We start from the raw sequence: 24,923 nt of genomic DNA on the forward strand, positions 1-24,923 counted from the left end.
TACAAATATTTTTGACAATTTCTATATTTTGGATTATAGATATGAATGAACACAGCTCCCGAAGTCATAGTATTTTTCTTATTAACGTAAAACAAGAGAATACTCAAACAGAACAGAAACTAAGTGGAAAACTTTACCTTGTGGACTTGGCAGGTAGTGAAAAGGTAACTTCTAATTTCTCTTCTTATGCTCTGAAAAACTCAGTTCATTTTTTTTCAGTCACTTAAAATATTTGATTGTAATGCTGACCGTTCAGTCGTCATCTCTGAAGCGTTTTAATTCTGACTTTTAGATATTATCTCCTTAAGTAAACTGATTTGCATTTCTGCAGGGAGTTTGTAAATGGAATAGGATGAGGAAAAGGCTAGAGTTCATTCTCAGTATCTGAGAGAGGTAAAAACTGTATGGGTGTGTTGGATAGGTACTGAAATCAGAGTGTTTATGCATGTGGCATAGTTAAATTTTTCTTATGTAGTGGTGCCAAGTTTCCTAATTTGAAATTTTGATTAGCATTACTGAAATGATGACAGCTTTCTTTCCTGTATCAATGCTTAAAAGAAGGAATGAAACATCATGTTCCACTTTGGTTATTGTGTATTAGTATTATCCTGCTTTATTTTCCACTGTAGTTTACTCTTTTAAGACCTGGATTTCTGACACTGTCCTTTTAATCTTTCCTTCTGGGGCTTATTTCTGTCTTTGTCTCCAGCTTTTTCAGTCATTTCTGCTTGGTACTGCTTTTGCATGTCATTGTTCTGTGGCCTTTTTGTCCTATCTGATCCTACCCTTACTCTAGAATGTATTTCTTAGTGGTTGTCTTTTTCAATTGGAATCAAACTGGAAGCATTAAAGCTAGATGCACAGAAAGTTGAAAAAGCAAGCCAGGTTGCAGGTCTCCTTTCTGTGTAGTTTTGTTCCTTTTACTGTTTATCATAAATCTTGTTTTCCTACTTCTCAGTCTTTTGAAATACATTAATTTCTCTTTTCTTATGGGTTGTTTTGCACTGGATTAAACATAAGCAAATAGAATTGCTTAGTTGTAGTCACGATGGCATCTTGATGAGAAGGACATAAAGGGGGAACTATGGAACTATACATCAAATTCAGCCCTCAGGCAGGAGAGCTAAGATAAATGGAGTGGTGTGAGATAAGGTAGATTTTTTTTTTTTTTTTTTTTCTCTCCCCTCTCCCCAGCCACCCTCCCAGTTTCTGCTAATATCAACTTCCGTTTGTAAGGCATTCATGTGGGTCAAATTCAGCCTCTAAAAACTGTGTTCTCGTGAACTTTTAAAATAGGATCACTACTGTGTTTTCCTGGCTTTTGGAATGGCCTCTGGCCAAACTCTATAGATTTTCTTAAGACAAGAACGTTCTAACTTTTGATTGTTTTGATACTGCAAATTGTTCACAACACATTTCCTTTATTTATTTTTTTAAAGGAATTAAACAACCTAAGCAAAAAGTTTCAATTCATAGATGCAAGCTTTTAGCTATCCATTTATCTTCTATAAAAAGGCCTGCTTTCCAAGGGAAAATGTTCACTTTTGTTGAAATGTCAGAAGCATCTCCAAATACTGAGTTTTCAGTGAAAAATTTATGGTAATATAGGGAGGGAGGGAGTTGGAGGAAGATTTGGTTATTCTAACCCAACTTGCTGATGTGTACCTCTTAAAATCAGAGTTGCCTTTAATGGCAGAAAATTATTCAAGTTTTGTATTAAATGTGAAAAGTGTTTCTGAAGATGCATTTAATAATTCATGGAAATGTTATATAGGTTAGTAAAACTGGAGCAGAAGGTGCTGTGCTGGATGAAGCTAAGAACATCAACAAGTCTTTGTCTGCTCTTGGGAATGTCATCTCAGCTTTGGCTGAAAGCAGTGTAAGTGTTTTCTTTGTATTTTTAAACTTAAAGGCTTGTATGCAAGTGCATTATAATATACAGAAATTCTTTGCTGACCTATTCGGTGATGTGCATGGAATCTTTAATCTAATTGTATAAATGCATTGCACATGGCAATTACTCTTGTACTGTGTTGTCGCTGCTTCAGTGTGAGGAACAATAATGGTATTATTTAATGTTGAGAGACTTCAAACATCATACTGAAAGTCGTCTTGTACTCTAGAAGCTACCAAACTTAGATCTATGCCGTTATATCTTCCCATGATTGTTTTGCCATGACATTTTTAATACATGACATGTATTAAAGTAGAACTTGATTTGTCTTTCTAACAAAGTTCTACCTGGTAAAAGTGTAGTGCTTATTTTAACAAGTTGAATAAAGTGTTTGAAAAAACATGACTGATGCATTGAACTGTTTTCTTGGTAGACTTATGTTCCGTATCGTGATAGCAAAATGACGAGAATCCTTCAGGATTCACTAGGGGGTAATTGCAGAACCACTATTGTTATTTGCTGTTCTCCATCTTCATACAATGAATCTGAAACGAAATCTACTCTTCTGTTTGGCCAAAGGTGAGTAAATGACTTACAAGGTAACTTTCCCCTATGAAATTTTGTTTCTTGTCCCTGTTAAGTGCCTTGTAAGGTTGTTTCCTGCATAACAACAAATTACCTTTTGTTGTAAGTAAACCTCTAAGTGTAAGCAAACTACTGAAGGAATCTGTTCTTAATAAGCATATAGACTGAGATTGTAAATGTTACTGGTGATCTATTGCATATATAAATATGTTAATATTTTGCTCTTACTAAAACCAGAAATCAATGCAGAATGAGAAAAGATACTAAAATTAATTGGAATGTTCATTTTCTTGCTCTGGTTCTGCAGTGCACATGTAGCTATTAAGTGTTATGATCCGTGTGTGTGTGTATATATGGATGTGTGTGTGTATATAATCCTTAAGCTGGGCAGTATCCTGAAGACAGAGTGTATATTCTCAGGAGGACTGTGTATCATTTGGTTCAAAATGCGGTTTAATGTATAGTCTTGGGGAGGGGAATTAATATTCTTATTTTAAAGGGGGAGGAGGGAGTAAGGATGTACTCTACAGTTAAGCTGAATCACTTATTTGCAGAAAGAGCTTGCCCTCTGCCAACCTCTTTGGTAGCATGTTGAATTATATTCTCTGGTCTATTTCCTGTATCTAATGCTCTAGTAACACTTGAGTTAATGTTTATAAATTCAATTATAAGTTACACAGGAATTTGGAGGTACCCAGTTAGAACTCTGCCACTCTATTATTAATGTCTGGTCATAGTGGTCCAGTTTTTAAACACTAGATTGAATCACTTAATTTACTGGAACAGATTATGAAAGCTGTCAGGGTTTTGTTTTATTCATCTGTTGTTCTGTGTTAGCATACCTCTTGTTTTTCAACAAGAAAGTTTTCAACTGATGCTTCAGAGAAGGCTTTTACTATGGAAAGTGTACCTCGCTCACCCTCGTCAGTCTGGTATATTAATTTATTAATATTGTAATAATTCTATGAATTTAACCTCCTAGGGCTGTTCAATTTAGGCTGAAATCATCAGCTCATAATCTAGTAGGAAATAATGTACCTTTAGTAGTAACCAGTCCCAGCAAGACTTGGCAATAGATGCTTATAAGAGTTATAATATGGAGAAAAGTAAGTTTCTAACCAACTACTATTTACCTGACTAAATGTAGATGATCACATCTGAACTTTGACTTGTACACCTTTTTTTGTTAATGGAGGTTTAGTCAGAGGATTTTCAGGATGAAATGAACTGTTCTTTAAATGATCTAGATAGATTGCACTCTGAAAGTGTGTGAACGCTGTCCCTTGACCATTGGAAATATATTTGCTAGGTGTGGTAAATGCTACGCTTACTGCCCTTTGTTCAAGGCTGTGTGGTGTCCTGACTTAAATTCTTTCAAGTGAAAGTATCCAGCTCAACCAGCTTGAGATTTTTCAGCCTCTTCACAGGTTATTTGATTGTTCTTTCCGCTACTGGTGGCATCAAATCAACTGAAAGAACAGTAAGTTGGCAGGGAGTAGGAACAAGCTTTTGGCAGAGGTGGGAGTTGCTTACACTTTTGCTGGCAATGCATAAGAGAGTATATCTAAAAATCTTTAATCCTTAAAAAGAGCCAGTTTCAGAGCTTCTTGCTCCTTCTATGTAGAGCAAAGACCATTAAGAACACAGTCTGTGTCAATGTGGAGCTCACTGCAGAGCAATGGAAGAAGAAATATGAAAAAGAAAAAGAGAAAAACAAGACTCTGCGTAACACCATACAGTGGCTAGAAAATGAACTCAACAGATGGCGGAATGGTAAGAAACAACTGAATTTTTGTTATGCAAGCTTCGGCAAGAAGATAGACACTGAATTAGTCTTTAGGATACCTAAAGTAATTAAAAGCCCTATGCAAAACAATAATTAGAGTATTAAAGCTGCGGTATTAGGTCGACACTGAAGCTTACCATCTTACCCAGTCTGTATTTCAGCTGTGACAATTTTTAGTAATTGCACAATGGAAAAAATGTCTGAAAGTTTATTGGTTAGGTTTTTGAACACTTGGTTTAGTGGGAAAACTAGACTTAATTTTTAGAATTCATCTTGTAAAAATATATATATTTTTAAAGTAATATTAATTGTAAATGCAGAAGCTGAGTAAATCTCGCCTCTGGTTTTCCAGTGCAAATCAATATAAGAACTTGTCCTCATCTAAAACTATCAACCATTTTTATAGGCAAAAAAAACCCCTGCTGCCAGCACAGAATGTATGCCCTCCTTTCTTCCTGAATGTTTGGGTTCTCTTTGTTTGCAGATCTGGCAAAGTGCAAATTAAATGTTCTTTTCCTTACTTTAACACTTCACATAAGTCATGCTTACAGAAGCAGACATGTCCTGGAGGTTGGCAGCTGTAAAAGATGGTTTTGCAATCATGCAGATAAGTCCTGCACCACATCGTGGTGTAAATCTGACAAAAATGAGCTTATTTAAATAAGCTGAGTAAGATCTGTTGTGTGGGGTTTTTTTTAATATTTATATGTTTTTGTGTGTGTGTGTGTGTGTGTGTGTGTACATATATATATATACTCACTCACTCCCTTGTATGGAGATGGTATGAGACCACACCTGAAATGTTAAGTGTAGTTCTTTCAGAATATTGACACAAGATACTAATGTTGAAAAGAGCCCATGTCATCCAAGGACTGCACAAAATGTTTTGTAGTAAGGCACTAGGAATTTATGAAGTGCCTTCTTTAGTATGTGGTATTTTCTCCATGTTAAGTTAGTGAAGTGCAAGAGGCTTAATGAACATGAAAAGGACAGAAAGTGTAACCAGACAGATGTTTAAATTAGAAATAAAGCAGTTTCACAGTAAATATGGCTAGCTATCAAAACAGACTACTGAGGAGAAAAGAAAGGATTCTCTATCTTTATTGTCTTCAGGACAAGTTAGGATTCTGGAAAATACAATTTAATGTGGGATTTGGAACTCACAGCAGAGTAACTGGGTGAAATGTCATGGCTGTGATAAATAGGAGGTCAGCCTGGATGATCTATGGTTATCTTTTTTTGTCATGAAATCTGTGAACATGATTGCTTATTGACCATGGAGCTGTATCATTACTAGGGAATATGCAGTACTCTTCAAGGCTAACTTCTGAAAGGTGTTTCATGAGTGACTGTACTAGAAATACTTCGTAAGCATATCTTTTATTTAAGGGGAAACTGTACCAGTTGATGAGCAGTTTGACAAAGAGAAGGCCAATTTAGAAGCTTTCACAGTGGACAAGGATATTACTGTTATTAATGATAAACCAGCTGCCACAATTGGAGTAACTGGCAATTTCACTGATGCTGAGAGAAGAAAATGTGAGGAAGAAATTGCTAAACTATACAAACAACTAGATGATAAGGTATGACATTCTTATGTAATGTAAGACCTTGTGGAAAAACATCTTGAACTACACTATTTAATACTTAATTTGCCACTCTTCATTTGTTAATACTGATTGCTTGAACATATACCTGGAGTGCCTTACTCTAGTTCTAAAGGTCTGCTTAAGAGAAATCAGAAATTGCCTTATCTGGTGCTAAATGAGTATCCTGTCTTATTTTCTTTCTCCACTTTGCTGAAACTGACAAAAAATACACTGAAAACAAACTATCAGTAGATAGAAAACAGATTTAAAAAAAAATAAGGAGGAAGAGTTTGTGAGAATCTTTAATCATGTTTCTACTCATTGGGTGTAGAACATTCCTAACAGATTCTTTGGAATAATATCGTACCAGGAGGAGGAAAATAATGAGTAAGCAGAAAAACTAGTGACTGGAAGAAAAAAAAAACTATACCGTTTTCAATTTATGCATATTTTATTTGAACATAATTTAAAACTTAAGCAATGTACTAAATTTGGAGAGAGAGAATCTTTTGAATTCCAACTTAAGTGTTTCTTGGAAGTTAGAAGAGGAACTTGGAGAAGATCTGCAAAAACATAGGTATAAGAACTTTGTCTTTGAAGCGTGATGTTTTGTAAGTACACACCAGGTTAAGAGACTAATGCGTAGGGCAGTGAATCAAAAGGATGTTTCTTCTTAATGTTATTGCTTTCAATTCAACTGTTCTATATTTTGAGGCAAATATAGAATACCTGACATCTGTTTTCTCTCACTGTTATTTCAACTGCAGGATGAAGAAATTAATCAGCAGAGCCAACTAGTAGAAAAACTAAAAACACAAATGTTGGATCAGGAGGAGGTGAGTGTCTTTGCATCTTTATATTTTTCTTCCTTTTTTTTAGTTTAACTTAAAGAAATGGGGGATGTTTTAAGTTGAGTCACAGTTTATGACCAGGGAGTAGGATGGTAGCTTGTCACTGTAGTAGTTCTCTTATTCCTAACCCAAATGCTCTTCCTATTCATTTGCCCCACTTATGCTGTAGTAATGGAGCCAGCTACATTTAAGCTGGTTTACTCAAACCTCAAGCCTCCATGAAAATCGAAGGAATTGCAGTATTTTACACTAAATCATTGGCTGTTGTTTTCAGCAAAGAAGGCTAGCAGGTTGTCAAAAATCAAAACATCTTGACTTACCAAAGAAGCCTGTTTTAAAATTTACTTTTGGTCAGTAGTGCTGTACAGGCATATTGGGGAAAAGCAAACAAACACGTAATGGTCCTTAATGAAGAGAGAAGTATGTATGTGTTACTTCAGATCATACTTGCTGGAATATTCAAACCATTTGTGCGCACATGTTGCCAGTGATGTAATATGTATTAATAATGAAACTAACAATTTCATTATCCAAGGTATGGAAAATAATTCTATAGAGCACCATGATAACAAACAAACAAAAATCCTTGGTGTATATGGAAAGAAGGAAAAGGTTCTTGAGGACTCAGGAAGTTGGAGCTCTTATTTACTCTGTTTATGTAAATAAATCTACCTCTTCAGCAAAACTTCATTTTGCTTTTTTATTCCTCTTCAGCAGCTAACAGCATTAAAATGCTGAAAGTGTAATGCCTACCTATTGAAAATTTTGTAGACTTGCGAATAGTGTTCAGCTTCTCTTTTGAAAACTTGCTACATTTCATGTGCATTTCTGGCTGCTGTTCTGAAAGGATTTGATTGATAATCATTTGCATTTTGAAAGGATTTTTAAAAACTAATGACTCTGGTTATAGATGAGCAGTTTGACTTTTTTATTATGCTCTTGCTGTACCTGTCCTGAGCATACCATCATGCTGGGCACCGTAAAAGCTTAAATATATGGTATTATAGTAGGTGAAAGCATTAATTTCTTGATGATGATGATTATTACTACTATTATTTATTATAAATCCCTATCAATGTTGTAGCTTCTCGCTTCTACCAGACGGGACCAAGACAACCTGCAAGCAGAACTGAATCGCCTCCAAGCTGAAAATGATGCGTCTAAAGAAGAAGTGAAAGAGGTGCTACAGGCCCTTGAAGAACTAGCTGTCAACTATGATCAGAAGTCTCAGGAAGTAGAAGATAAGGCAAAGGAATATGAACTACTTAGTGATGAACTCAATCAAAAATCGGTAGGAAATTGAAACAAAGGAATTGCTGTCTGTCTTCACCTAACTTTTTTTTTTTTTTTTTTTTTGGCCTTACCTGCATTTCTTCCTTGAAGTCACTTAAAGGCTTTTTAGGAAAATTGAAAACTGAACTCTAAACCTTGTTTCATACGAGGAAAAACTCAGATTTGATGTTCTAAATAGCTAATATTCATTATATATGGCTTTCTCTTTCTCCCTTTTTTTTCTTCATTTAGGAACATCTAAGAATTCTTCCATGGCAGAGATGATCTGAAAGGTTTCTTGCTGTGTCAGAACTTGTTTCCATCTTTAGTCTGTCAGTTTGATAGTTTTCATGGATAGTTTCACTAGATCTGTAGAGCTAGATGGCATCAAACAATGTTAGTCTTCTCTATAACGTTCCAAAATTATTGCCGTTTTGATTTGCTGATGCAAATTGGCAGGACTGAGATGCAGATACAGAAGTTTTGAGTCACTTTGCCGAGTGAAGAAATTGTAACTTGAGCTTGCTGCCTTGAGTCACCATCGTTGAATATGAAGAAAGAGTTGATATATTTCACTCCAAGCTTACCTTTCTCTGAAATGCCTAAATACTAACAGTTCAGCTTGAAGCTTCTTCAGTTTGTGGTCTAGAACACTAGTCCTGGCAAAGCAGGATTTGCTGAAGCCAGTATGCATCAGTAAAATCCACAATGAATGTTGGACCTGACAGCTCTGTGTAGCACCTCTGGCATTTTACCACCTTAAGAGCAGTTAGAGAAGTCCTAGATGTCAGAGATTAATGTTTTCATTACATACTGGTTATCTGATTCAGTTTTGTTTATCTTTCTGGTACAGTGAAGGCAATCCTCAGATAACAATCTGCTCCAGACTCTTTCCAGTCCTAAAATTGCAGTGAACATGCTACAGTCTTCCTTGAAAGGAACATGTATTTGCATGTCATATTTAAGCTGTATTTTGCATGCCATATCTTGATGCCTTCAAGAATAGGGGGTTTGTCTTACATTCTAAAAGGAGTAGTCCTGAATGCTGAGGACCTATTCTGAAAGAGGGCCCAGGTTCTGATATCCATGTCACATCAGTCTCACAGAATGCATACCACTAACTGTCGCATATCTGCACAACTTTATGGAATGACTGACAGCAGTGGTAGCCAATTATTTGGCAGACTTGAAACAGTTAAAGACAGCTAATACTCCATCTTAAAATACTGTATACTGGAAAAGATGTGCTTGTTTGCAGGCATTACAAGCAGAATACTGTGATGGTGCAATTCTCATTCTTCTTTGGTCTTGAAGATGAAAATTTAGTGGGTCTTCTAGTGCATGTGGTTTTCAAGTTTCAACTCATAAGACTTGTCCAGGCTGAACTCTGGCATTAAAACTGAGACTCACAAAATCATCTCTTTATGCAGCTCGGAATATTTGGAAGTTTAAACTTACTGATAACTTACTGACTCTAAGGTTCCACCAAAAGTCAGATGATCTCTGGTTTTCCTATTATGAGTAATCTTTAACTTTTAGTGGAATAGGTTAGTGGTATGAATGTATGATTTTGTGAAGTGTTTTGACTTTATTTTGAATTAGTGTACAGAGTACCATGTAAGTTTAGATCTTCTAACTGATGTCCTTTGAGTGCCATGAACAACTCAATTCAGGAGAAAGGAACAACTGTTCTGAAATGCAGTAAAATTAAAAAAATGTTTTGGTGCTGTCAGTCTGTCACAGCCAACCCATGCCACAGCTGTCCTGTGGCATCACTCTGCTGAAACTTTCCTGTTGTAAAACTTCCAGGGAGTTGGTTAAGACTAGAGAACAGGCAACGTGTTATATTAGAGAAAGGTGACTTCTTCCAGGTTATTTCTACTTGCATATGTGGGTTGCTAGTTGTACGTGACTATGCAGACTGCTGAGCTGCAAATGTTATAACCACAGCAACTCAGACTGGCTGAAAGCCTCCTCTAGAGTAACTGCAGTACTTCTGAACTCTCAGGACCAGGTGCCATTTTTTGAGTTGCAAGCAGGAAAAAGTTAAGAGCTCTGCATGTAAAGACTAAATTCTTTTCTACTACCAGAATATGATGAAAAAGGTTAAACTTGCTGTTGTAAAATGAACGTGTATATCCTTTTTGCTATAAATAGAACCCTTTGCCATACTTGAACAGCATTCCGCACATATATGATTAACAGTGTTGCAGAAATTTTGCTGCAGAGTTGTAAGATTATATTCCATGAGCTGAAAAACTGTCTTTTGACAGAAATGTAAATGACTGAGAAAGTTCTGTCATTGTAGAACTTCCATAGTTTTGGTTTTTTTTTTTTTTTTTTTAACTGTATAGCATACTTTAATAGGTTGATATTAATTTATTTCCAAACCTAACAGAATGGGACTCTTCAGTAGGCAACTGTATCTTGCTATATTTTAAAGAATACAAAACTAGTTCTAGAAATAAAATATTTATTGTTTATTAAAATATAACTTCTTTTGCTCTAGGTCACTTTAGCCAGTATAGATGCAGAGCTTCAGAAACTGAAAGAGATGACCAACCATCAGAAGAAACGAGCAACAGAGATGATGGCTTCCTTACTAAAAGATCTTGCAGAAATAGGAATCGCAGTAGGAAATAATGATGTCAAGGTAAAGATTAGTTAGTGTGATTTTTTTTTTTTTTTTTTAAATGACATTTATTACACATATACATTGTGAGTATCTAGGATCAGAGTTCTTAGTATAGTAAAGATAACTAATATGGGAAGCATCATGTTTATTAATAATTTGGCCATAAGCACTGAAAGACAAATTTGCTTATCCTGTGCTTATATTGAGACTTACCAGGTCCCAGGCAGAATTTGGTTATGCAGTGACAAAGAAGTGCAGGCATTATTTTCTGACTTATTGCTTTAGTTCATATTGTTAATATGGTGTATGAAATGCGTCATATTCAACAGCTTCGTCTCTGAAGTCTAGTGCTGACCTGCAGTGGCAGTCAGTATATTACATGTCTTAAAAATGGATTGTGGAACTGAAATAAAAGAACTCTAAAAAGATCACTGTAGAACAAGGCTATAAGCAGTGGTGTAAATCTGTAGAATAAGTTTGTAGGAGTGGAGAGTTGAGGTAATTTGCTAAGCATGTAATACACCTAGTTTATTCATACAAGTCTGGCAGTGGATGCGAACAATATTGGATAAAGCAAAGTTAAAGTGCTTTTTGGGGGGGAAATGCTTGAGGGGAGGAATGCTAAATGCTAAGCTGCTCCATCTCCTACCTAACTAAAATACTTATTGCACAGAGAATTATCTAAACTTTCTCAATGTGTGATTCCAAACTTTTCAGCAGCCTGAGGGAACTGGCATGATAGATGAAGAGTTCACAGTTGCAAGACTGTACATTAGTAAAATGAAATCAGAAGTGAAAACAATGGTAAAACGTTGCAAACAGTTAGAAGGCACACAAGCTGAAAGCAATAAGAAAATGGAAGAAAATGAAAAGGAGTTGGCTGCCTGTCAGCTCCGTATCTCACAGGTAAATGTTTCTCTAGAATGTTTCCTAAATGTTCTTTTGCATTCATCAACCTGTTGAAAGAACACCTCACAAAGCAAGTTGTGGTCCTGCAGCCACAGGACTCCCAGCTGTATCCTTAATGCTTTATTCTATCTTAATGCTTCTGAATAATTGAGCTGAGTGGATGTCAGAATTTCCACAATATGGCTGTAGCCTAATCATGCTTTTGTAGCATTAGTATTAAATACTTGGGTCTGCATATTCTCCATCACAGGATGTTTGATAAATACCAATCCTGTGAAAGCAGTGGCTAGTGACCACTCTGCTTACTAATGCAGTGAGTTGAAAGCGGAGAGGTAGAGTTAGCACAGTAAGATTACAGTAGTGTAGTATAGTAGGCTTGCATAGCAGATTAATCTTATTTGTAATGTAAGACTGGCCATTTTAATGATTGTTAGAAAAGATAAGTATTGAGACTTCTAATACTTTTAAATTGTGATCTACATATGCAAACTTCACTATGTTTTATTTTACATACAGCACCTCATCTTTTGTTATATCAGGAGATGTATATTTCAGTTCAGTCTTCTAAATATAGTAAGCCTGTCTTTCCTCTGATAGTATTTAACCTTCAGAACATCTCTTCTTCCAGGCAAATACGTACTTGATTCCAATCCAGAATGAAAACACTGTCTTATAGGCTGCATTACAGATCTATTTGCAGTAGTCGTACTTTTTTAGAGAGAATTTAGTTGGCATCATTTTTGTTTTGAGATCAGGTTGTTTGTTTAGAAATGAGTATAAAGTCATTATGCAGATATAGTTCCATTATACCTACTTCCAAAGTAAATGAGTCTTTCCATTCTACAAGCATGAAGCTAAGATCAAGTCATTGACCGAGTATCTTCAGAATGTGGAACAGAAAAAGAGGCAACTGGAAGAGTCTGTAGATTCCCTTAATGAAGAATTAGTTCAACTTCGAGCACAGGGTAGGAATACCTTTTTGTGATTTTTTTTTTCTTTTTTTTCCTCTCTCCCTTCCCCCCTTTTTAAAAATGTTTCAAGTGTGTAGCCGTAAGTACGAAATTGTTCCATACTATCTAGTTTGAAGGGTAGAGCTGCAGAATGGCTTTTTGTGACTCGGCATACAAAATTAAATGAAGAGGGAGTCACGCTTGCTCTTTGAAAGAACTACAAAGAACAGGGTTAAATTGAAGATGGGACTAATTAATTGATAAACTTTGGGGAAAAAATTCCTGGGGAAATTAGGATTGGGGGATGGGGCGGGTGAGATGCACAACACCTACCTCCATCTTCCCTGTGATTACCTAGTTACCTGGCTGAAAAACTGTGTTTTTCCATTTGTGTTTTCTTCCTCTCCCCTATTCCTGTTAGAAAAAGTCCATGAAATGGAGAAGGAGCACTTAAATAAAGTTCAAACTGCAAATGAAGTTAAGGTAAGTTAATTTTTTTGTTCTTTAAAAATTAAGTAAAGCATAACAACTTCTTAAAGTATATAATGTATACTGTTTTTTCTAATAGCAAGCTGTGGAACAGCAGATTCAGAGCCATCGTGAGACACATCAGAAACAAATCAGCAGCCTAAGAGATGAAGTTGACGCAAAGGAGAAACTTATCACTGAACTACAAGAGTAAGTAATTGCAGTTATTTTGTTACTGCCAAATATCTCTAGGCTGTGTAAGGAAGCACAGTAGGGTGGGTAGGAGATGATAAGGGTTTCCCCCCAGCACTGTGTTTCTAACCTGAGTGTTGCCTTTTCCAGTGTCATATCTGACAGGTTCAGTTGATTGAGTCAGCGTATCAGAAGTTACTTGTTAATGATGATATGATTTGGACTGTAACTTAATGGGTTTCTTCTGGACCTTTATCTTGTCGGGGAGAAGACAAAGGTCTTTCTACTTCAGCGTAAACTTGCTATACATGCTAAAGATGTGCAGATCTGTTCCTTACTCCCTTTCCTTTTTTGAAGTACTGGCATGTAATATTTACTTCCTCTGTTCAGCCAAAATCAGAAGATGATGCTTGAACAGGAGCGTCTTAGAGTTGAACATGAGAAGTTGAAAGCAACAGATCAGGAAAAAAGTAGAAAACTGCATGAACTTACGTAAGTGGCAACAGCATGTAAAATAAACATGTGTGGGAACAGTCAGATTTTTAAAAACTAGTGACCTGGTATGATGTGGGAAGTGGCTCTCATTAAGAAGAGAGAGCCTCCAGAGCTCTCTTTGACTTAATTTTTTTACTCTTAGAATGATGGAGCCTTTTCACTGCCTTGATGTTTAAGATTGGAAGCGAAATAATGAAAGATATATTATCTTATATCATCTTTTTCTGTGTTAATATGCTATAGGTTGGAGCAATTATCTTTTCTTTTTTCTGCTAAGTATTGCATGCTCTCAGACTGGAAAAGGATTACCTTAGTTGAGCAATTCCCTACTTCTCTTTTGTTCTAGTGTAATTTAACTAATTTGGTCCTAGCTTGCCTGTACTTGAGATTAAACTGCTCTATACTTCATGGAAAAACTAAATACAGTATTTTAGTGAATTAGAGGCTGTATAGTTTATGCAGAATTTGGAGTTGAATTCTGCTTGTAGGTCAGTATGTATCTTATAAGGCTTTATATAGCAGTGGCATTATCCAAGGGTCAACTAGTTCAAACCACTTCTTAATCTGACCATAATCTCCTGGAAATGTCACTAGAATATTGATGGCTTGCCCTTACTGGCATATATGGATTTTTTTAATGTATTCTTAACTTCTGTAGACTTTTGAAAAGGCATATACTTTTCGATCATGTTTAAGAACACATGGAGGCTTTTAGTTTTTTAGCACAGAATTTGAAACAATCAGAAAGACTTGATTCATCTGCATTATAGAGGTAACCATTAAGCAACATGAATGCCTTTCAGTAGCCTTACTGTGAGAAAGAATGTTGGTTTAAGCGACTAAAATTTTAATAGTACTTTGGTCTTGAATTCTTCTTAATTATTTGTGTGCTACACCATGTTAGTTAGACTTTTTTTGTCTTGTAAGCTTGTTATACGTACTACACTTTTGCTTCTTAATTCATTATGGAGCCAGACTACATATAGGGTTAATCTCTTAAAGGTACTTGTTATGTTAGAAACGTTGCTCTTCAAATGACTTATAAAAGTATTTAAATAGTTTTGTATTTTATGTCCTCTTCTAAACTATTTGAATACAATTATTTTCCATTGTGTATCATAAACACACATGGGCTGTCCAGCAACAGTGACTGACTTGCTTATGTTTTATTGTCCCCCTCCCCCCCCTTTTTTTGACTTTAATAGTTCTATAAGATGCCTACAACTACTTTGCCAGTGAGGGCTGAAAAACAGATTGAGATGCTGAGCTATTCTTCAGGATATTTTTTATCACCTGAAATGTTTAATCATTTAGCTGCTACCTACTAGGCTGAGGAGAAGCTTCAAGAGGAAAAGAAGCTTCTTAAATAATAACCGTTTATCTTTGTGCAGTCTGTGGCCTTCCTTCTCCAGCCTTGATTCATAAAATGAAAAGTGTGAGTCCCTTGCTGGTGTTCTGCCATCTCAACAATTGCACTGCCTTACACTTCTGAGAAAGAGCATTAGTAGTGCAGAGCACCTGTAGATGTAGAGATTCTGTCTTTCTGTTTAACCTGAAAGCAAAGTGCTGTCATTGGCTTATATTCTTGGAAACTGAGTTTCTATTGTGTGTGATAGAAGCTTTGGCAAATTTATTGGGGAATGGGGGCGAGGGGGAATAAAATGGAAATCCTAGGCTCTTTCACTTGATGCTTAACAGCATCTCAGCTGATTGAAGGTAAGAGTATTTGTAGGATAAGATTTTTGCCAAGTATTCATCCTAATTTTGATTCTGAGAATCCTTTACATATTCTAGAAACCTGCAGTTCATGTACCTGAATGTACTTGATGGTGTTCAGTCAACATTCAAGTGATTCTCTCCTCCTGCAATTTTTTTCCCCCTTTGATTTGGATTTCTGTGTGGTGTCATCTGTTGGCTGCATCCTTATTTAAGGACTTAAAAGAAAAATGTTATCTTTCTTTCAATTTGCACCATATAGCTTTTACTGCTCTAGCCTCTTAATACATTACATTTTCAGTTTTGCTCAGATGTTTTAGGATTCATATATTCTCTTTTAGGGTTATGCAGGACAGACGGGAACAAGCAAGGCAAGATTTAAAGGGTTTGGAAGAGACTGTGGTAAGCTAGTCAGGATATATTCCAAAGCCAATGCCATTTTTTTTTCTGAGTTAATTTTAATTGTGTTTAAATTACTTTTCTTTAACTGCAGGCTAAAGAACTTCAGACTCTTCACAATCTTCGGAAGCTGTTTGTTCAAGATCTGGCTACTAGAGTGAAAAAGGTAATGTGATGCTATAGTAAAATTTGCTGTTTCTGAGAATGTTACATGAACTTCAATTTAAAACTAGATTAGGAATTAGTCTCTTTATACAGTGCAGTGTAACTTTTCTGGTTTGGTCTACATCTAAGTTCAGATTTGTACTCTTCCTCTCCCCCCGCCCTTATTACTACAGAGTGCTGAAATTGACTCGGATGATACAGGAGGCAGTGCAGCACAAAAACAGAAGATTTCCTTCCTTGAGAATAATCTTGAGCAGCTCACAAAGGTCCACAAGCAGGTACAAGGCTTAATTTCAAGTTTTAATTTAAAAAATGACTTAAGGTGAATTATTATAAAATGCATATTGGTCATAATGTAACTGTTTTGTATAATCAAGAAGTGCTTCTATGGCTTGAATGTGTTTTCAATATAAAACAACAGACTAAAATATTCCTATAAATTTGTTTAATAGATACTTTAACTGCATGATGGTATGTAATGAAATAGTTGAATTTAAATTGGAGAAGACCCAGCTTAGCATTCAGAGTTAGTGTATCAGTCTGGGGGAATGCCTGACTGTCTGAGTATAGAACATAGATCTTAAAAACCTATGTCGAATAGTATGTTCTTCCGCAGTGACTAACTTTCAAATGACAATCTTACTGCTGAGCTATTATTTTTAATAAAAGCTTAAGGAAATACAGTAGTATTATCTTATCTGGTTTTGGGTGGCTTTTTAGCTTTTTTGTTTGGTTCTCCCATGCCTCCTTCAGAAAGAAAATAATTCAATTATTTTTAGCTGGTACGTGATAATGCAGATCTTCGCTGTGAACTTCCTAAACTGGAGAAGCGACTTAGGGCTACAGCTGAGAGAGTTAAAGCTTTGGAGTCCGCACTGAAGGAAGCCAAAGAGAATGCCTCTCGTGATCGCAAACGGTATCAGCAGGAAGTAGACCGTATAAAGGAAGCTGTAAGATCCAAGAATATGGCCAGACGAGGACATTCTGCACAGATTGGTTAGTAAAAGAGGATCCCTCACCTCCTAGAACATCTGTCTGTGTGTCTCTCATAATTTTTTCATCTTGTGTATGCATGCATCTTTTAACCTTAATAGGAGCCCCATACATACACCTGTTTCTGCCAAGAGTTATCCTTTAGTTAAGAGTCGAATTGTGTGTTTAAAAAAAAAAAAAAAAAAAAAAAGTCTTGCTTTATTAGATTGGTAGATTTTGGGGGTGGGAATGAATGAAATGGACACTCAAAAACCACAGCTAACATCCTAAGACCCCTGACTTCCTGTTCTGTTCTTGTTCCAAAACATTTAGTACTCCATAGCCCTTCCTCAAGGAAAAGAGTGAAAAAACTAAAATGTGTAATAGCCAGTACTGTTTCTTAGTTTGTGGTGGGAAGGCAGTCGTACTTGCCTGATCCCCCCCCATCCACCTTGCTGTTAAGTTGTCAAGAGCTGAAGGCCAGGATGGTGGCGTGACCTATGGAGGACTTAAATGTGCCTATTGCATTATTGTTGCAGCTATATTCAGCTGATGCAGCTGAAATGAGCATGGGAGTTGAACTTTCCTTGTGCTCTGAAGGTCTGCAAAGAGCTGTTGCAGAAGTAAATAAGATGATGATTTCTTTTTTTCTGGCTGCATCAGGTGGCAGCTCAAAGATAGATACTTTGCTGCTTTATCTTTCCCTCAAGTGATCACCAATAAAAGGAACAGAGTTCTCTAGTAAACATAACACAGGTGTAAAGCCTCTTGTACTTAAGCATCTATTTGAACAGGGCATGTCTTACTAGAGAACAGTTTGCTGATTTGGTAGAAATTCTGAAAGGAGTTTCAATGTTGTCGCTACGTGTATGTGCTTTCTTTCCACTCTATCTGCTGAAAATTAAAAAAAAAAAAAATCAATATGGCAGAACTTTGTAAAGTTATGTGTGTTATAGTTACGTGTCCTGTTCAGAGCTAGTGCAAAACTGACTGAAAGCATAGTTTGTTTATGAAAGTGTGTGCAGTTTATGAATTACCTGTCAAAACTACTTTTCTTGAATTCAGCAATAGAGCAAGCTTTATATTCCTGTGCAGGTAAGAAGCTGATGAAGCAGTGTTATCTGTGGAGCAACCAGTATGCAGAGCCATTTGCAGGGCAGAGTAACTAGTGACTCATCAATCAAATAGGTGTGGGAAAGACAGCAGGATGTAGTGATTTACAGGAACATATCCCTCAAACTTTATCGAAGGATATGTGTTATTTGAGTATTTACTGCCAAGGAATAGGGCTCTTACAGGGAAATGCATTAGGTGGGACAGATTATCCATGTGAAAATAATTGTTAACAAAAGCTTTGTTAGTTTTGATTCTAGTAGGGACAATAAAACCAAAACCCTGTCTATTTTTTAGGGCGCTTATGATATTAGGTGCTAATCTGTCAGGTTCTCAAAGTACCATCCCTAAACTCATTTTCCTGTGATTCAAAGTGCATGCAACTTCGATTACTACTTCTAGGATGTTGTAAAATAAAGCATTAGTAAACTTGAATAATCAAAGGTAAAACTGTGAGGATGTATATATTCTTAAGTCGTGTCCCTTTCATGTAGCTAAGCCTATCCGTCCGGGGCAACATCCAGCAGCTTCTCCAACTCATCCAAGTGCAATTCGTGGGGGAGGTGCATTCACTCAAAACAGCCAGCCAGTTGCACTGCGTGGAGGTGGAGGACGGCAGGACAAAGTGTGAGTTTGTCTTCCAGGGTTTGTTTTAAATGTGTGATTAAGCCACTTTATTAGTTTTATTATAATCCATTCAGCTAACTGAAGTCATGTGGATAATCTGACTAACTTTCCTTTTCCTGAATTTTACAATTAGAGGAATGATATACACATGTAGGTATTACTAATGCTGCTGTTTTTTAAAATTGGCATTTGTTGTAAAAGGGTAGTTCTAGAGCTGAGAATCTTACTGTAAGTAGAACAAAAGGTAAAAACAGTAATAGATCTAGTTACTTGCTACAGCAAATAATTAACGTGTTTTGGTGGGTTTTTTTGTTTGTTTGTTTTTTTTTTTTTTTTTTTGGTGGGTGGGAATGGTCAGACAGTGTAATTGTTCTGGCTTGCTAGTGTTTATAAAAAGATTGATGTAGTTTTCAAAAAGCATTCAACAATGAAATAAAAATGACCTTATATGTTGTTTCCTTGCTGATCTTACTAAGCTTGCTCATTGCTTCATGTGTCAGTGACTTGGAAGTATTTAACAGAAATATTCATGTCTTCATTCAGTAACTTCAGAATATTATCCTAGTTAAAATATGGCTACAGCAATTGAAATTAATATGTTGGTTTTTAAAACTGAAAAGATGTTTGTAATCTTCTAAGTAATTACACTGAGTCTGGTACTTAACATGCTCAAGTTCATAGACTTGAATTTGTTTTGGTTTGGTTTTTTTAGACTAATATCTTCATTGTAATTGATCTGTTGGTCTTATTCCCTACCAGTAATACTTCAGTGCATCCTCTGTCATCAGCTTCACTTTTTTTGACTGTTCTGATATGATATTCTCTTGGTTGAGTTTGTCTGTCTTCAGTTTGAAAATACTCCTAGAATGATTGCATGGTGCTTGGTTCCTAGGTGTTTCTCTTTTGAAGGGCTCCAGAGTAGCTTATGTTACCTTTGTTTCCATTCTTTTCTATTTATTAGATGACTTTTCAAAGCTTCCTCTTGTATTCTGAAAAAAATCGGGCTGTAGGACTAGCTAGGGTACCTGTTTCTCTTCAGTAGTGTCCCTTAGTAAAGAACAGGAAGAAGCGGTACGTACTTCAATCTTGAAGAATATTTATTGTGAATGACCAGGGTGCTAGTAATTCAGACCCTTGATTATCATGGTGACAAGGTGAAATTAGTTTTCAGACATCTACTTTGGTCAGCTGACCTAAGTTGCCTGATTGCCTTTGCAGTAATCTAGATGTAGTAATCATCACCTGATTGTTTTAGATTCTTACTGTAGCGTGAGTTTCTGCGTGCTCCAAAATATCTTGCCTAGAGCTATAACTAGAGGGATCCTATTCAGTCTCATATGCCTTTAAGAATACTCATAATAGTTGATATAATCAGCAATAAGTAAGTAAATTTTGAGCTTCTATCTCACTTTACAGAAGAAGGAGCTTTCACTGCCAGTCCTGAGGAATTTTAATAGGGGCATGTAGCGCTTTGACTTTCAGATGATTTGTAGATAAATCATATGGGAGATATCTAAGTACTGGTGAAAGAATGCCTTTGGAGGAGGAAAAAAAAGGCATAAAAACTGACCTAGAATGTAATAAGCTCACAGAATCCCTTAAGGAATTGTAAAGCTTCCATATAATTCTTTTTGTGTCTGCATGTTACCCTTTGCTGTCATATGAAGCTGAGCCTTGGCAGTTACAAGCAGGACAGTGGTCTTACATTTTATTCTGGTTTCCTATTCTTTTTTTTCCTTGGAAGAATTCATTGAGTATATGGAAGTATGGGAACAAAACTTCAAGCATCTTCATTCTTACTAATAAATTATAAGTTGTTTCTGAGTATGCAAATACTACTAAAGAGCTTAATTGCAGATTTTCTCCTCGTCACAACTTGCAAGACAGCCAGTAGCATTTTTCTGTGTAATAATGTGTATTATTTTACTAGTTGTTTTGTGGATTAATACAGGTGGTAAGCATCTGAACTTCTGGTTAGAATAGAAGTTTTGGTACAGTAGGAACATGATGTACTCTTCTACATTTGGAGATCACCCTTTAACAAATTATTCTGGATATATTAAAGAAATATAAAGACGTTCAATTGCTACTTCTCTATACAAATCAAACTTTTTTTAGCATGAATAGTGTCAAAGGATCTCTTCATTCTATACCTCATCTTCGCAAAATGGCAAAAACAAAACTTTGTGCAGAAGCCTGTAGGTAGGTAGGTAGTATCAGGACAGTTCTTCTCACTTCCATGAAAAGGTGGCAATAGTCATGGTAGTAAATGGAGTTGGGTTATAATTGACTTGTGTTTAGGATGTTTACTGCTTTGGATATCCAATTTTGATCGCTTCAGTCAGCTTATCTTACTATAAATTTGTCTTGGTAACAGACATTAAATGCTTAGTGTTGTATTACTTGTTATTCTAAAGCAGATGTTTTATTACCATTTATTTAAGTGATTTAAAGATTGAACTCTTAAAGGCTAGGTAAATAGTGAATGTGGTCTACTTTAAGTGTAAATAGCTTGGCTTTTTTGGCTTATGTGGTACATGCACTTAACTCCTTTTATTTTTCTCTTTTGCAGTTGCTGAAAAGTAAATGCTGTGTGAGGAGGATTGGATATCGTACAGAGAGAGTCATTCCATGACAATAATCTCTCCCTTTGGGGATTGTAGGATTATTTTTTTGAAAATGTATAAATTATACCTGGCCTGTACAGCTCTCTCCCCCTTCTACAAATTCTGCTAACTGATTCCCAAGAAAACTAGAGTGCAATTTTGGCGTCTCAAAAAATGACATGTTACTTAAAGTGTAGCTCTGTTCATTACATGGTTTGTCTTTCATGTCTTAAATTTAGTCTGCACTGTGCCAAGCTGAATGTACGTTAAGAAAATCTTAGTTTAAATTTTCTGGCTTAATTTGTGTACATTTTTATTGTCTTAGGGAATGTGCAACAGTGTTTAAGTATATTTTCATTTTTATCACCCTACATAACACTACGTATCCCACTCTCTGAATTAGAACAGCACTCTATATTAAAGTTCTCCTGGAATGCTACACAGAGGATTGGAACTAAATTTATCTGTACAGTATAAGAATACTGAAGTGTGCTTATGACAACTACCATCAAGCACTGCAATCTCTACACCACAGAACTAAAGAGTTCAGTTTGAACAAGGCTATTTAACGGTTATATGTAAAATGCCTGTTTATCGGGTTATTTAGAAATAAATATTGTACAGTAACAAGAGTAAACCTAAGTTTACAAAAGAGGCTTTGGCAATGGAATATCTCATCTGTCTTCTTCCTCATTCTACACACAATACAGTTTCGTGGAGTGAAAACATTCTGCTTCATTCTGATGAGCCTGTATATCCATTTATCTATTTCTGTGATGGTTCACTTTTGCTATTTTAGAACAGCAAAATGAGATAGCGTAATCTAGAATTCACCTTGATATTCCAGTACATACACAGTAATGGAATCTTTGGCTAAAATTTTAACTTTCAATTTGAAAAAAGAAAAGGAATTAATTTCAGCAACTGGGCAATGAATTCAGATTTACTAATAAAGGATACATCTTTTTAAAGCTGATGTGTCTGGAAATCCCAGAGGCACGTGTTTAAAAAAAAAAAAAAAGTGCTACACTGAATTGTATTTGTAATGCATTTGTAAGTAGGTATATGAAATGTCCGAAGTAGTACTTGTCAAATATTTTTTTCTTCTCTTTGCAATAAAGTCCTGTAAAGTGGCTAATGAAATGAAACATGGGGTTTTTTTTCCTTTTTTTTTTTATTTTCTTTTTTTGTTGTTGTTTGGAGCTCCAATACTCCTGAACCTGGGTTTTAAAATTCTACTGCATAATTTGCATAACTTATAGGGTTTAGCTACTACAGTTTTTAGAACAACCTTCTTCTGGACAGAAATTAGTCACTTTGAGAAAGAGGAAACTTAATATTACTAAAAAAAAAATCAGATAGCTTTTCAGAGCCAGTTAATATACCACGTTGTGTATTAGTTGACTTTTTTGCTGGGTATTCATCAGTTATTGTGGAAGCAGTGGAGATTCTATGACTCTTTAGAGGGCAAATCACTTTAAACTTTTATATAATAAATATACAAAATATTTATATTATGATGGAGCATAGTCAGATTTTAGACCTTTATTCACTCTTTTCTATAACTACAGTAGCCTGAATTTTTAATAGTTTGATTTTTAAAGGCTGAGTGTATCAGTCAGAAATCTCACTATTTTGGAATTTTCAGCTTTTAAAGACTATTTTGTTTGTTAAGGCTGCCGAACACTCCAAACTTGCAGTTGTTTTAGAGCACGATTAAAGACAGCACACTGAGGAAAGAAAAATAAAGGAACAGCAAACTGTTTTAAATGAAATTTCACATGATGGAAACGGCACAGTTCATTCTCTCTCTCAATGTTAACCACAGGTTTTCAGACCTTCACTACTTAAGTTGCAATCATAAAAAACTTTCTTGAAAATATGTTCAAATGAAGCAGGATTTTTTTTCTCATGCCTGTGAATGGGGGGGGGGGAGGGTTTCATTCTTGTAGGTAGTTATCATGGGGTTGGTGCTGAAAATTGCTGTGTTTAAAAAATAAATAAATAAATAAATGCTAACTAGCCTGTAGCTCTCAAAGTGTACATCACCTTTTTATATTTAAACTTTTTTATTTTAAACCTTTGATGTTTACCAAGAACTGCCTCTTAAAATGTTTAAAAAAATAAAACTGCTTTTTTGTTTTTGTTTTTTCTGGTTTGGCTGTCATATGTCAGCTGGACAGGACAATTACTGCTTTTTGTAAATTAAAATATTCAGTCTATACGGGGAATGTTCAGTACACTGCTGTTTCAACCTGCGGTCTTTGAATGGTTCTTATTTTTATGTTCCTCTAGATCATATTTTTTAAAAGATGGTTTAGGATAGGAACTTGGTGAAATAATATTTATTTCTGGTGAACAACTAAATTATTTACATAACTTAAATGCTGACTCACTACTGTGTGTAACTCTAAATTTGACATGAGAGGACAAGTCTACCTGTGGAATATGATAATTTAACTGCAGTACACTTAAGATGCATTAAAACAATTGGTTTGGGGAAGACGCCATATAGTTTTAACTTACCTGCATGCTGTAAATGTATTTGTGTTTAAATAAAGAGACGAAAAGTCATTGAACTTAGTGCATTTATTCAGAACTCATACCAGTGTATTCAATTGTGTTGATAAACTTGTCAAGTAAAAAATATTTTATGCCTATGAAAATGTTCAGAATGTGATTATGTTCTGAGAGATCAGAATTTGAACTCTTTCAGTCTGGGATTTTCTTAACTCATGACAAAAGCGTACAACTTCTGTATTTAGTAAACATGCCAACTTAATCACTGATTTTTAAAAATGGCTTCTCTTGATTTTATTTATTTATTTATTTTAAGAAGAGTGTATCGAAGAACTGTATGGTGAGAGTAAGCTGATAAGTGACACATTGTAAAAGGAATTCTCCCTTGGCGTAGGGTGTAGACACTGACCTTCCTTCTAAGTAGAGATTTTCTCTATTGCTCAAAGCACTCTTTTCTTTCCATTAACCATGATCTGTCTTAGTATTCAACTGCTTTTCCAAAAAAAGAAAAAGAAAAAAAAAACACGCTCAATAACAAAAAAAGAAAAAACACAAGCAACCATTTCCACCATTTAAGGTATGTCTGCAAGTAGCTTTTTTTTCCCTTAATCAGGAATTAATGTGAGAATCAGTTATTTATGCGAGACTATCGCTGTATCCTACTCTTAAAGGGTTTTGTTTGTTTTTTGTTTTTTCTTAATGATTGAATTCTAGAGTAAATTGAAAGCCAGTCAATATATTTTCTTTGTGGTGCAGAAGGAAATTTAAGGAATTGAGGCAATGGCCAGTAGGCCTGAATTAAGGCAGTTAAGGAACCGAACGGTGGCTGTGCTCATGTTCCACACTTACCTTTTAAAATGAAACTTTTAATGTGGAAACTGCTCAGGGGATTGGGCATGTGATGGGCATTTGATTAAGCTGCTGAGCAACCTGAAGCACAGTTTTAAAGGCTTTTTAATATAAAAATGCATTTTACCTGCTTTGGGATGGACTAAGAATGTGTGCCTGCTTATAGCAGCTCAGCCTGCAAATGGCAGTTTCTAATGGTGTTACAGCGCTCTTGACTCAACAGCATTTTCAGGCTGGTGTGTGGATGCTTGTGGTTTAATCTAGTCCCAGTTAGACAGCGAAGGAGGGAAGTGAAATGGGGATCTTCCATTCTGCTAATCTGACAACCCA

The 24,923-nt window shown here is 35.7% G+C and overlaps 1 protein-coding gene across 2 annotated transcripts in view; it reads left to right on the forward strand.

Moving 5' to 3' along the window:
- KIF5B (kinesin family member 5B) overlaps positions 1–23,798 on the forward strand; it is a 37,105-nt gene extending 13,307 nt beyond the window's left edge. The window contains exons 8-26 of one of the 2 annotated variants that reach the window (XM_026101540.2): positions 40–164; positions 1,775–1,879; positions 2,328–2,473; positions 4,104–4,252; positions 5,655–5,848; positions 6,622–6,690; positions 7,790–7,996; positions 10,487–10,630; positions 11,333–11,518; positions 12,369–12,486; positions 12,893–12,954; positions 13,040–13,149; positions 13,522–13,623; positions 15,684–15,744; positions 15,836–15,907; positions 16,080–16,184; positions 16,686–16,902; positions 18,486–18,618; positions 21,191–23,798. In XM_026101540.2, coding sequence (XP_025957325.1) covers positions 40–164; positions 1,775–1,879; positions 2,328–2,473; positions 4,104–4,252; positions 5,655–5,848; positions 6,622–6,690; positions 7,790–7,996; positions 10,487–10,630; positions 11,333–11,518; positions 12,369–12,486; positions 12,893–12,954; positions 13,040–13,149; positions 13,522–13,623; positions 15,684–15,744; positions 15,836–15,907; positions 16,080–16,184; positions 16,686–16,902; positions 18,486–18,618; positions 21,191–21,197 — 2,312 coding nt within the window. In that variant the 3' untranslated portion in view covers positions 21,198–23,798. Of the gene's footprint in view, positions 1–39; positions 165–1,774; positions 1,880–2,327; positions 2,474–4,103; positions 4,253–5,654; positions 5,849–6,621; positions 6,691–7,789; positions 7,997–10,486; positions 10,631–11,329; positions 11,519–12,368; positions 12,487–12,892; positions 12,955–13,039; positions 13,150–13,521; positions 13,624–15,683; positions 15,745–15,835; positions 15,908–16,079; positions 16,185–16,685; positions 16,903–18,485; positions 18,619–21,190 lie in introns of both variants that reach the window. The other variant, XM_026101539.2, reaches the window with a different exon arrangement.
- Positions 23,799–24,923: the final 1,125 nt, after the last annotated feature.

The sequence above is a fragment of the Dromaius novaehollandiae genome, chromosome 2 (assembly GCF_036370855.1).
Source record: "Dromaius novaehollandiae isolate bDroNov1 chromosome 2, bDroNov1.hap1, whole genome shotgun sequence".
Lineage (NCBI taxonomy): Eukaryota > Metazoa > Chordata > Aves > Casuariiformes > Dromaiidae > Dromaius > Dromaius novaehollandiae.